At 46.2% G+C, this 13,046-nt stretch overlaps 1 protein-coding gene across 1 annotated transcript in view; it reads left to right on the top strand.

The window, feature by feature from the left end:
• polr1a (RNA polymerase I subunit A) overlaps positions 1–13,046 on the top strand; it is a 60,976-nt gene that overhangs the window by 39,705 nt on the left and 8,225 nt on the right. The window contains exons 28-35 of the mRNA XM_080773505.1: positions 204–371; positions 1,559–1,694; positions 6,404–6,558; positions 7,695–7,818; positions 9,162–9,272; positions 11,308–11,340; positions 11,386–11,473; positions 12,286–12,416. Of these exons, the coding sequence (XP_080629631.1) occupies positions 204–371; positions 1,559–1,694; positions 6,404–6,558; positions 7,695–7,818; positions 9,162–9,272; positions 11,308–11,340; positions 11,386–11,473; positions 12,286–12,416 (946 nt within the window). The remainder of the gene's footprint in view (positions 1–203; positions 372–1,558; positions 1,695–6,403; positions 6,559–7,694; positions 7,819–9,161; positions 9,273–11,307; positions 11,341–11,385; positions 11,474–12,285; positions 12,417–13,046) is intronic.

Raw genomic sequence — 13,046 nt, 5'->3', positions numbered from 1 at the left:
TTTTCATTATATTTTGACACTTGCTTTGGCAATGTAAACGCATGTTTTCTCATGCCAATAGAGCTCCTTCGAATTGAATTTTTGTGTGTGTGTGTGTGTGTGTGTGTGTGCGCGTGTGCGTGTCGTGTGTGTGTGTGTGTTGTGTGTGTGCGCGTGTGCGTGTCGCGTGTGCGTGTGTGTTGTGTGTGTGCGCGTGGGTCCAGCCTGCGTCAGCTGCTCCAGTACAAGTGGCAGCGGTCCCTGTGTGACCCGGGGGAGGCGGTGGGTCTGCTGGCTGCCCAGTCCATCGGGGAGCCGTCCACCCAGATGACCCTGAACACCTTCCACTTCGCTGGGAGGGGAGAGATGAACGTCACCCTGGGCATACCCAGGTACAGTAACATCTATCTACTGTAACGTCACCCTGGGCATACCCAGGTACAGTACAACATCTATCTACTGTATCTATACATGCACCGTCTCAGTCTTTATACTTGTGTGCACGGCTGTAATCCACGCACTGTAACTGGAGAACCGTTCGCCCCAACCCACCGACTTCACCCCACAGGGTGTCGAGTCGGGTCGGACACACGGTTATCCAGAACCACCGCGAAAGGCCCCTAGGGGCCCGGGATCTTGACAGGGTCCATATATGGAGCTATGGCCTGTTCTGACATCACAACACTGACACATACCGTCATTTCCGGACTATAAGCTGCTACTTTTTTCCCATGCTTTGAACCCTGCGGCCTATATACAATGGTATGGCTAATGTATGTATGGAGTTTTACAGCCAACGGACACTAGCAGGGGACCTTCTGAATCTATCTCTATATGGCCACCCACCTGCGGCTTATAGTCCAGTGCGGCTTGTATATGTACACATTTGTTTTTTTCCCCTAAATGTAGCTGGTGCGGCTTATATTCAGGTGCGCTTTATAGTCCGGACATTACGGTATATACAGTAGGAATAAAGGAACACAGAGAGACAGATAACATAAATCTCATCTATCAGAAAGAAGCGTAATCCCTCTATAATTATCACAGTCTGCAGTATTGTCTTTCTTGAAAATTGGTACGATCATGCCAAGTGTCCAATCTTCAGCGAAGATGCCAGAGTCAAGGATCTTGTTAAAACAGGGCTGTATATATAGTGGCATGAAAATAAATGCTTGCTGTACATTTGATGTACTCATTCAAGACTTGATTCCACTGACATAGAAGCATGGGGTTTTTCAGAAAACTGTCGTGATTTATTGTAGAATCGTTCCCACGTCTAAATGGGTTAAAATACCAATGCATATAGCCATATACCACTGTACCTGGGAATGCCCACTGGTACAGCGGTATTATGTTCTAGTTTGGCATTCTATGGAGGGAGATACGCTGCGCGTTGTGTCCAACCGTATGCAACACCATGTGTCGCAACGCAACCCGTTGTGAGCTTTGAGAGTGGTTAGTTTTGGGCAGATTTTGTGTAGTAGGGGAACAAAGTGCAGAGCTACACAGAGCTGACCCTGGTGTAGAAGTGGTTTAAACCTGCTGTATGTCTGGTCTCTCTGTGTCTGTGTACTGTCAGGCTCAGAGAGATCCTGATGATAGCCAGCGCCAAAATCAAGACTCCCATGATGAGCGTTCCGGTTCTGGGCACCAGGAAGGCCTTGAAGAGAGTCAAGATCCTCCGCAAGAAACTCACCAGAGTCTGCCTGGCAGAGGTAAGAATCTAATAAACTCACCAGGGTCTGCCTGGCAGAGGTAATAATCTAATAAACTCACCAGGGTCTGCCTGGCAGAGGTAATAATCTAATAAACTCACCAGGGTCTGCCTGGCAGAGGTAATAATCTAATAAACTCACCAGGGTCTGCCTGGCAGAGGTAAGAATCTAATAAACTCACCAGAGTCTGCCTGGCAGAGGTAATAATCTAATAAACTCACCAGTCTGCCTGGCAGAGGTAATAATCTAATAAACTCACCAGGGTCTGCCTGGCAGAGGTAATAATCTAATAAACTCACCAGGGTCTGCCTGGCAGAGGTAATAATCTAATAAACTCACCAGTCTGCCTGGCAGAGGTAATAATCTAATAAACTCACCAGGGTGTGCCTGGCAGAGGTAATAATCTAATAAACTCACCAGGGTGTGCCTGGCAGAGGTAATAATCTAATAAACTCACCAGGGTCTGCCTGGCAGAGGTAAGAATCTAATAAACTCACCAGGGTCTGCCTGGCAGAGGTAATAATCTAATAAACTCACCAGGGTCTGCCTGGCAGAGGTAATAATCTAATAAACTCACCAGGGTCTGCCTGGCAGAGGTAATAATCTAATAAACTCACCAGAGTCTGCCTGGCAGAGGTAAGAATCTAATAAACTCACCAGGGTCTGCCTGGCAGAGGTAATAATCTAATAAACTCACCAGGGTCTGCCTGGCAGAGGTAATAATCTAATAAACTCACCAGGGTCTGCCTGGCAGAGGTAATAATCTAATAAACTCACCAGTCTGCCTGGCAGAGGTAATAATCTAATAAACTCACCAGGGTGTGCCTGGCAGAGGTAATAATCTAATAAACTCACCAGGGTGTGCCTGGCAGAGGTAATAATCTAATAAACTCACCAGGGTCTGCCTGGCAGAGGTAATAATCTAATAAACTCACCAGAGTCTGCCTGGCAGAGGTAATAATCTAATAAACTCACCAGAGTCTGCCTGGCAGAGGTAAGAATCTAATAAACTCACCAGAGTCTGCCTGGCAGAGGTAAGAATCTAATAAACTCACCAGGGTGTGCCTGGCAGAGGTAATAATCTAATAAGCTCAGTGGTTTTCAATCCTTTTCATGTCAGCGTCCATTATTTATTCCTCATTTGAGCCACGGACCACCATTTGATGAGATTTAGCCTCTCGGACCCAAAAAATAAGTAATGCAATTTATAAGCTGCTATTTGAAAAAATCTAGAATTTTGAATAATTAATCAATAATCAATAAATATATTAATACATTTTTACTGTCTCAGTAACAGTTTCTACCCCCAGGCAGTCAGGCTGCTGAACCGCTGACCGTGAACTTTATTGCACTGTTTTGTCACTTCACTTTCTTGCACTATAGATGTTTGTTTATGTCCTGTGTATGTAAGACTGAGAGTGCTCTGAGCAAAATATTTTTCATTGTATTTATACTCAAATAAACCTGAACCTTCAGACTAAAATCCAAACCCGTCACATTTTCCTGGTCCAACCAAACCGAACCAGTTACACCGACTGTGGTGTCATATTCTGTGAGGGTCACACTTCTCTTCTAATAAAAGCAGTGATACTTGTCCCCCCCACACACACACACACGCACGCACGCGCACACACACATTTGAATTATTTTATTTGGATCTGCACACGAGGCGTAATACAATAGACCCAAACACTGATCAGAATTAGGTTATACATGATATGGTCCAACCAGATATAGCTACTGCACATGCTTAACACACAAAAGAAGAAAATTATATATATAGCACATTGTTGACATACTATTACTTGACACTACTAGACAGGATGTTTGTTTTGGGTTTTTAAGCCACCTAGGGATAAATGAAACGCCTTCTCCAGACAGACTGCCCATAGTAGCTGAGACAGAACAGTATTTAGCCAGCTTTTTTGCATTTGTTATTAGCAATCCACCCAATTGCAAACCCCTGAGCACAAGTTTATGGACATGGCCCAGACTTCCAAATACAAGGACAATAAGTTGACAGTTATATCCCACGGCCATAATACGTTCCACCAGAAGCTGATATTTCATAAGTTTGGATGTAAAACAAGTGTCCATATACAAATCAAATGGGCAGCCTATTTCAAATATAGTGACAGTTTTTCTAATTTCATTGATGAACACAATATCTGGGGTATTTGGAATTTTTTGTAGTGAATTGACATGCGTGTCATTGAGATCATACCAGTCTATTTTTACAGTGCTGTGTTTATACATTCTTGTTGTCCTGTCCTGTACTCCTCTGATCTTGTCTGAGACCAGGTCCACCAGACGGTCATGTCTGGCAATGTACAGTCCTTTATAGTGGCTGCAACCATTTAAAATGTGTGCGACTGTTTCTTTGTCACACACACACACACACACACACACACATTATTCAGTCTTTATGTCTCAGCTCAACCTCCATTGTATTTTCAAACCCGTTCGGTTGCCTTATTGACATTTGACCCGGTTTGCAAAAGTGAGTGACTTTGGCATTGTCTCATTTCTATAGTGACCGGGTTCTAATAGGTCACCACTTTGGCCCGACATTCACTGAGTCTACTTTGCGGACAATATGACGGGTTGTTCCTTTTTAACCCATTCTGACCTGAGATCAGATTCATACGAGGTTTCCACTGGGACACACACTTGTCTGATTAACCCATTCTGACCTGAGATCAGATTCAAAAAATGTCAGTCGCTCTTCGATTTTTCAAAAAATAGCAGACCTACAAGCTCGTAGCGCGCCACTCGGTGGCGCGCTATGAGCTTGTAGATCTGCTATTTTTCAATAGCTAAAGCATAACATGATGCTAACACCAAAATGGGGTGCCTGTTCAGAATGGGTTAATATCAGCTGAAATTTGACCATTTAAAAACAGCTGCTGTGGTCAAAATGTGATAAACATCATTGTATCCGTCAGTGAAATCGGATCTCCTTCGTTTGGTCCCGGTCGGTCAGTCAGTCGGCTCGTCAGAGTCCTTTCGTTCTCTGCTCATTCTTTCTGTGGTGTTTTCTGTGATGTTTTGTGTTTGATGATGAGGTACAATAGTAGCCACAAGCAGCATAGCCTTACCACATGTGTGCACAACAAATGGCAAATGGTGCATTTATATAGCAGCCTTTATCCAAGGCGCTTCACATAGATTCACACACATATGATACATGGTGGAGGAAACCATGCAAGGCAACAACCTGCATATCGGGAGCATTTAAGGCATTCAGAGTCTTGCTCAAGGACACTTGGACATAACCTGACTCTGCCAGCTGGGGGCGGTATTGGGTAACCATGTTCCCCAACACAGCATCCATCTGGGACCTCTCAGGGAGTTGAGCTAACGCCGAACCACTCGTGGTTCGAACCAATCAGCGTGAGCTAAGGGCGGGACATGTGCGAAACCGGATGTGACACTATATAGACACGTCGATATGATTGGTTGTGTTTGCACACGGTGATAGACAGACGGTCCATCCAATCATCTACCATGTATCTTGAGAAAAAGGAACAGCCCTGTCATCGAATTTGCTCCCGAGATCCCAGATCCCAATAAGCTGTGAAACAAATTTGTGTAGCAAGCTTCTTGGATCTGGCAGCGTCAGGTTAACTTGGACACTACGTGAGGGGAAAACCCCCAATCCAGGTCTAGTCGCCCTTGCGGGTGTGTGCACAAACGACTGACACAAACGACCTTGACTGTTAAAATACGGCATTTATCGGGGCCCCCGATAGAGGTTCAACAGTCAGCGTAATCTTCAACCCAGGCCTAATTCCAAACTGCTGTTTGTTAGAAACAGTCCTGTTCATGGCATGGAACCGACCAGCTACACCATATTAGTAAAGTGACACTCCGTTTTAATAGCATTTCTCAACGTCTATAGGCCTGTTGGGACAGTAAACGAGGCCTGCTGGTTTAATTACAAAGTGTTCCGGTCTCCAGTATCGGATAACATTCACTGTAAAAACCACCACTTAACCGTGTGTGTGTGTGTGTGTGTGTGTGTGTGTGTGTGTGTGTGTGTGTGTGTGTGTGTGTGTGTGTGTGTGTGTGTGTGTGTGTGTGTGTGTGTGTGTGTGTGTGTGTGTGTGTGTGTGTGTGTGTGTGTGTGTGTGTGTGTGTGTGTGTGTGTGTGTGTGTGTGTGTGTGTGTGTGTGTGTGTGTGTGTGTGTGTGTGTGTGTGTGTGTGTGTGTGTGTGTGTGTGTGTGTGTGTGTGTGTGTGTGTGTGTGTGTGTGTGTGTGTGTGTGTGTGTGTGTGTGTGTGTGTGTGTGTGTGTGTGTGTGTGTGTGTGTGTGTGTGTGTGTGTGTGTGTGTGTGTGTGTGTGTGTGTGTGTGTGTGTGTGTGTGTGTGTGTGTGTGTGTGTGTGTGTGTGTGTGTGTGTGTGTGTGTGTGTGTGTGTGTGTGTGTGTGTGTGTGTGTGTGTGTGTGTGTGTGTGTGTGTGTGTGTGTGTGTCAGCCGTGGCCGAACGGTTTGCGGAGCGGTCTTGATATCGGAAGGTCTCTAGTTCGTATCCCCGGACCGGCATGTTATAATTACCACCGCTGAAGTGCCCTTTGACAAGGCATTGAACCCCCTACCATGAAATGTTCTATGAGCAGGGCCTGGCTGTAAACAAGTTCTTGAGCTTAGTCCAGTTACCCATGGTAAACAGGGTAACTTTGCTTTGGTGTGCGCCCTCCCTGTATAGGTCCTGCAGAAGGTGGAGATCTCAGAGAGGTTGAAGCTGGAGGGTTACAACAAGACCCGACTGTTCAACATCAAGTTCAGCTTCCTGCCTCCGGAACGCTACAGCGAAGACAAGCTGCTAACACCACACAGGATCCTCCTCTTCATGGAGAACAGGTCTGTCTGTCTGTCTGTCTGCACGTCTGTCTGCAGTTGAAGAACGTACCACTAGGGGTCATCAAGCATGCCTTTTGGCTGCTGTATGTTGGTGAAGAACCTGGCTGGCTTTTCTCTCAACCAAAGCTCGTTTACATCAGTGGTTTTCAACCTTCTAGTCCCGTTTTTTTTGTTTTGGTATTTGAGCCACGGACCACCATCTCATGAGATGTATCCCTCTCTCTCTGTCTCTCTGTGTCTCTCTCTCTGTCTCTCTCTCTCTCTCTCTCTCTCTCTCTCTCTCCCTCTCTCTCTCTCTGTCTCTCTCTCTGTCTCTCTCTCTCTCTCTCTCTCTCTCTCTCTGTCTCTCTCTCTGTCTCTCTGTCTCTCTCTCTCCCTGTCTCTCTCTCTGTCTCTCTCTCTCTCTCTATCTGTCTGTCTCTCTCTCTCTCTGTCTGTCTCTCTCTCTCTCTCTCTCCCTCTCTCTCTCTCTGTCTCTCTCTCTGTCTCTCTCTCTCTCTCTCTCTCTCTGTCCTCTCTCTCTCTTCTCTCATCTCTCTCTCTCTTCTCCTCTCTCTCTCTCTGTCTCTCTCTCTGTCTCTCTCTCTCTCTCTCTCTCTCTCTGTCTCTCTCTCTGTCTCTCTGTCTCTCTCTCTCCTGTCTCTCTCTCTGTCTCTCTCTCTCTCTCTATCTGTCTGTCTCTCTCTCTCTCTCTCTCCCTCTCTCTCTCTCTGTCTCTCTCTCTGTCTCTCTCTCTCTCTCTCTCTCTCTCTCTGTCTCTCTCTCTCTCTCTCTCTCTCTCTCTCTCTCTCTCTCTGCTCCTCTCTGTCTCTCTCTCTCTGTCTGTCTCTCTCTCTGTCTCTCTCTCTCTCTCTCCTCTATCTGTCTGTCCTCTCTCTCTCTCTCTCTCTCCTCTCTCTCTCTCTGTCTCTCTCTCTGTCTCTCTCTCTCTATCTGTCTGTCTCTCTCCTCTCTCTCTCCCTCTCTCTCTCTCTGTCTCTCTCTCTGTCTCTCTCTCTCTCTCTCTATCTGTCTGTCTCTCTCTCTCTCTCTCTCCCTCTCTCGCTCTCTGTCTCTCTCTCTGTCTCTCTCTCTCTCTCTCTCTCTGTCTCTCTCTCTCTCTCTCTCTCTCTCTCTCTCTCTCTCTCCTCCTCCAGGTTCTTCGACCTGCTCCTGGAGGCCATTAAGAAGCGCAGTGCCAAGCTGGCCTCCATCGCCGTGGAGACCCGGAGACAAGGACCCGGAGACAAGGACCACGACGGAGAGGCTGAGGCGGTGTGTGTGTGTGTGTGTGTGTCATTATTAACCCATTCTGACCTGAGATCAGATTCATACGAGGTTTCCACTGGACACACACTGGTCTGATTAACCCATTCTGACCTGAGATCAGATTCTAAAAAATGTCAGTCGTTCTTCGTTTTTTCAAAAATAGCAGACCTACAAGCTCGTAGCGCGCCACTCGGTGGCGCGCTATGAGCTTGTAGATCTGCTGTTTTTCAATAGCTAAAGCACGACATGATGCTGACACCAATATGGGTTCCCGTTCAGAATGGGCTAAACTGCCTCCCCTTGGCCAGCCGGGGCGCCTGATGGAGGGGAAAGGAACTGGTTGGAATAACGTGTTCCTTCCACGCGCTACGTCCAACCAGGGAATCTCCCCCCTGTCAGGTGTAAAGGAGCAACTTGGACACTCAGGCATGAAGGAAGCATGAGTTCAAGTCCGTTGCTCTCCCCTTGTCCCCCATATATGGGGACTAGGTTGGCGGAGGGTGTGTAGAGCCCAGGATCACATTAGATAATTGACACAGGGGTGAAAAATCGTGGGATAAAAAAAACATTTTAATCATCAGGTCATTATTACATTTTAATTTCAAGAATGGAGCCCTAACAAGGGCAAACTCCTCCTTGGAAACTCCTTGTCTGGTTCAACAATTAGGCAGGAAAAGGCTCGGGTTCAACCCCGGTGGAGAAGTGCAAACCGAAATGAATTCAGCCTGTGGACAGTGATTTATGTTGGCCTGAGTACAGCCAGAGTCTGGGTTCACCAGTGATTTATGTAGGCCTGATGAGTACAGCCAGAGTCTGGGTTCACCAGTGATTTATGTAGGCCTGAGTACAGCCAGAGTCTGGGTTCACCAGTGATTTATGTAGGCCTGAGTACAGCCAGAGTCTGGGTTCACCAGTTATTTTTGTTGGCCTGATGAGTACAGCCAGAGTCTGGGTTCACCAGTGATTTATGTAGGCCTGAGTACAGCCAGAGTCTGGGTTCACCAGTGATTTATGTAGGCCTGAGTACAGCCAGAGTCTGGGTTCACCAGTGATTTATGTAGGCCTGAGTACAGCCAGAGTCTGGGTTCACCAGTGATTTATGTTGGCCTGAGTACAGCCAGAGTCTGGGTTCACCAGTGATTTATGTAGGCCTGAGTACAGCCAGAGTCTGGGTTCACCAGTGATTTATGTAGGCCTGAGTACAGCCAGAGTCTGGGTTCACCAGTGATTTATTTTAACCTGCATACAGCCAGGATTCAGTGTCTTTGTTTGATTTGTTTGGAACCGACAAAAACGCCATTTACATGAGGTTTGATATGTTGTTGATGACGTGATGACATGTTCTTGACCAATAGGAGGCGGCCGATGGAGAGGGGGGCGGGGATAAGGAGGTGGTAGACGACGAAGGAGACGAGGGAGACGCAGACGCCTCTGACGCCAAGCGGAAAAAGAAACAGGAGGAGGAGGTGCACGCACGCACACACACACACGCACGCACGCACGCACACACACGCACACACACGCACCTACGCACACACACACACACAGCCCTTAACCTCAGTTTGTTGTTGTATTGTATAATAGTCACCGTTAGGCAGTTGTTCACATTTCAGTTTTTACACAACGCTTAACTCCGTATCTGCAGTATACGGACCCCAACGTATACTCTGTGTATATAATGATTGAGCCCCACGGCAGCATTTAACATTGGTCCGGTTGCTATGGCAACGCCCCACCGCTCCAGCTATGGGGCGGTAGAATCTGATCTCCGTTTAACGTGGTTACAACAAGCAGGCAAACTCCTGCTCTTAAAGGGAACACGTACAGTGGCACTGGGAACTTCATACAATGCTAACAGCTAAAGCCAACAGAGAAAGAATTCAATAACATAACATTTTTACATTTCTTCGTAAACTTTAAAGGACCACTTTTCAACCTATCTTCATATTACCGACCTCGAAAAAAATGGCAACAAACATTTTCTGATTCGTTAGGCTATAAGGTTTCCAAAAATATATAGTTTTACAAATCTCCATCTAAAGCCTACGAACTCATATTGCTGACCATAGGGAACTGGACTATATATAAATTATATAAAATTAAAAAAAACTAATTTTTCTGGAAAATATTTTTTGTTTAAACTATCGTGAAAAATCCAATCGTGAACCTCATATCGTGATACGAATCGTATCGGAGTGAGTGGAGTGAATCGTTCCGTGCCTACTGTGTGGACCAGAGTAATATAGTAAAGAGAGTGGCGACACTAGCGTTGACTCCTATTGTAACAATGCAATGCGGAAGTGCTCATTGTATCTCAATGGGGTAGTTCCAGCCATAGGAGCAATGTTTGGAACTATAGCCCATAGGCACCCGCTTTGTCTCAATGGAATAGTTCCAGCCATAGGAGCAATGTTTGGAACTATCGCCCACAGGCACCCGCTTTGTCTCAATGGGATAGTTCCAGCCATAGGAGCAATGTGTGGAACTATCGCCCACAGGCACCCGCTTTGCGGCGAGATCAAAGCGTGTCGCTAAATACTCTCCTACTGTGGACAGACTGACAGGATGTATCATCGGCTAGCATCTTCATGTCTTCTGCTTTGCATATATACTTTGCATACACTTTGCAGTGTGCTTACTGTGTGAACATACTGCAGTACAATCACACAGATATACTTTGCATGCTAGATTTAGTCCATTCGCTGTTGGCTAAAATGCCATTGAGAACGTTGGACTTTTTCACATCTAGCCTAGTGGTTCTCTACCTTTTCGGGCCCTAACCCCTCCCCCCCCCCCAACATGAATAAATAATTAATCATTTTAGTCTTTGGAATGAAACTTCATTTAGTTTTAGTCACATTTTAGTCACCTGGAATGTTTTAGTATTAGTCTAGTTTTAGTTGACTAAATATCACTAGATTTTAGTCAACATAAAATCTTTGGCTACCCCCCTACCCTGACAATAACCGGGAATTGTAATCGTCGAGGCATTTCATTAACAAAGCATTCTTCTTTTCTTTCTTTTTTTCCTATAACAATTGCCAATTTCAAAACTGCAAAAAGGTACCCCCAAACACACCCCAAAACCCAGAGTGTCCCCTATTTCAAGACCTCAAAGGTGGCAACCCTATCAGTGGGTGAAAACAACCCTATCAGCGGGTGAAAACAAAACCTGTGATCATGTCTTCGTGGATTTCTATGGGGCTTTGATAGCTTTAGCTGTCACTGTTTGTAAAACTCATGCAGTCTCCTCATCTCTCTCGGTCTCTCTCTCTCCCTCTCCCCATCTATCTCTGTCTCTCTCTCTCCCTCTGCCCATCTCTCTCCCTCTCTCTCTCTCTCTCTCTCTCTCCCTCTGCCCATCTCTCTCCCTCTCTCTCTCTCTCTCTCTCTCTCCCTCTGCCCATCTCTCTCTCTCCATCTCTCTCCCTTTCCCCATCTCTCTCTCTCTCTCTCTCTCTCTCTCTCTCTCTCTCTCTCTCTCTCTCTCTCTCTGCGCAGGTGGACTATGAGAGTGAGGAAGAGGAGGAGGAGAAGGGAGATGAAGGGGAGGAGGGAGAGGGCCAGGGGGAGGAGGAGGGAGGAGGGGGAGGAGAGGTGGGGGTGGACAGCCTTGAAGACATCGTGTCACAGGCTGCTGCTGCTGCTGCTGCTGCTGCTGCTGGAGGTATGAAAGAAATGCCCAATCTCTGCTATTTTATTTAATTATTTTGCATAATTGTCATTATCAGATAATTGCGATCAGGTCATTATGTAACAATAACCCATTTAGACCTGAGGCCGATTAAAAAAAAAATAAAAAAAACCCAGTGGTTTCTGTGTCAGTGGTGCTCAACCTTGTTCATGTCAAGGAGTCCTTGAAGGACCCCCATAATTATCTGTATTTTGCCCACGGGACCCCCCATCTGAAAATATGTTGTTCCAGAGGCCCCCGCCCCCAGAAGCAAAGATTTGAGTTAAAAAAAACGTTGGCTCTGAAAGAATATATTCAAAGATTTGCCCCACATTTTCACGATATATATATTTTTAAAGCAGATCTATAAGCTCGGTGCACAGCTAAAGTATAACATAATGCTTAACCCTTTTTGGGGCGGGATCCCCTTTTGGTGTTTTAAGCATTATGTTATACTTTAGCTATTGAAAAATAGCAGATCTACAAGCTCATAGTCATAGTGTGGCACCAAGTGCCGCGCTACGAGCTTGTAGGTGTGCTATTTCAGAAAAATCGTGAAAATGTAGTGCAAATCTTTGAATATATATTCTTTCAGAGTGAAAGAATATATATTCAAAGATTTGAGTTAAAAACGTTCACTCTGAAAGAATATATATTCAAAGATTTGAGTTAAAAACGTTCAGAGTGAGCGAACGTTTTTAACTCAAATCTTTGCTTCTGGGAGGGGGGGGTCCCTGGAACAACATATTATGAGATGGGGGGGGTAATTCTGGGTGTCCTTGACATGATGACAACTGTGCCTGCAGGTGTGGAAGAGGAGCCGACGGAGGCTGCAGGAGGAGGAGGCGTGGACGACATGAGAGTGAACGCTGTGCTGCTGTCTCACCCCTCCATACAGAGCTACTCCTACGACAGCCAGCATGGTCTGTGGTGTCAGGTCTGTCTCCTAGCCTATAGTCCTACTACACTACAGACAGCATGGTCTGTGGTGTCAGGTCTGTCTCCTAGTCTATAGTCCTACTACACTACAGCCAGCATGGTCTGTGGTGTCAGGTCTGTCTCCTAGTCTATAGTCCTACTACACTACAGCCAGCATGGTCTGTGGTGTCAGGTCAGTCCCATAGTCTATAGTCCTACTACACTACAGCCAGCATGGTCTGTGGTGTCAGGTCTGTCTCATAGCCTATAGTCCTACTACACTACAGCCAGCATGGTCTGTGGTGTCAGGTCTGTCTCATAGCCTATAGTCCTACTACACTACAGCCAGCATGGTCTGTGGTGTCAGGTCTGTCTCCTAGTCTATAGTCCTACTACACTACAGACAGCATGGACTGTGGTGTCAGGTCTGTCTCCTAGTCTATAGTCCTACTACACTACAGACAGCATGGTCTGTGGTGTCAGGTCTGTCTCCTAGTCCTAGTCCTACTACACTACAGCCAGCATGGTCTGTGGTGTCAGGTCTGTCTCCTAGTCTATAGTCCTACTACACTACAGACAGCATGGACTGTGGTGTCAGGTCTGTCTCATAGCCTATAGTCCTACTACACTACAGCCAGCATGGTCTGTG

Source organism: Protomyctophum bolini (assembly GCF_963924005.1).
Source record: "Protomyctophum bolini genome assembly, chromosome: 10".
NCBI classification, from domain to species: Eukaryota; Metazoa; Chordata; class Actinopteri; order Myctophiformes; family Myctophidae; genus Protomyctophum; species Protomyctophum bolini.
The sequence above is the reverse complement of the archived record's forward strand: the minus strand, read 5'-3'. Positions and strand labels throughout refer to the sequence as shown.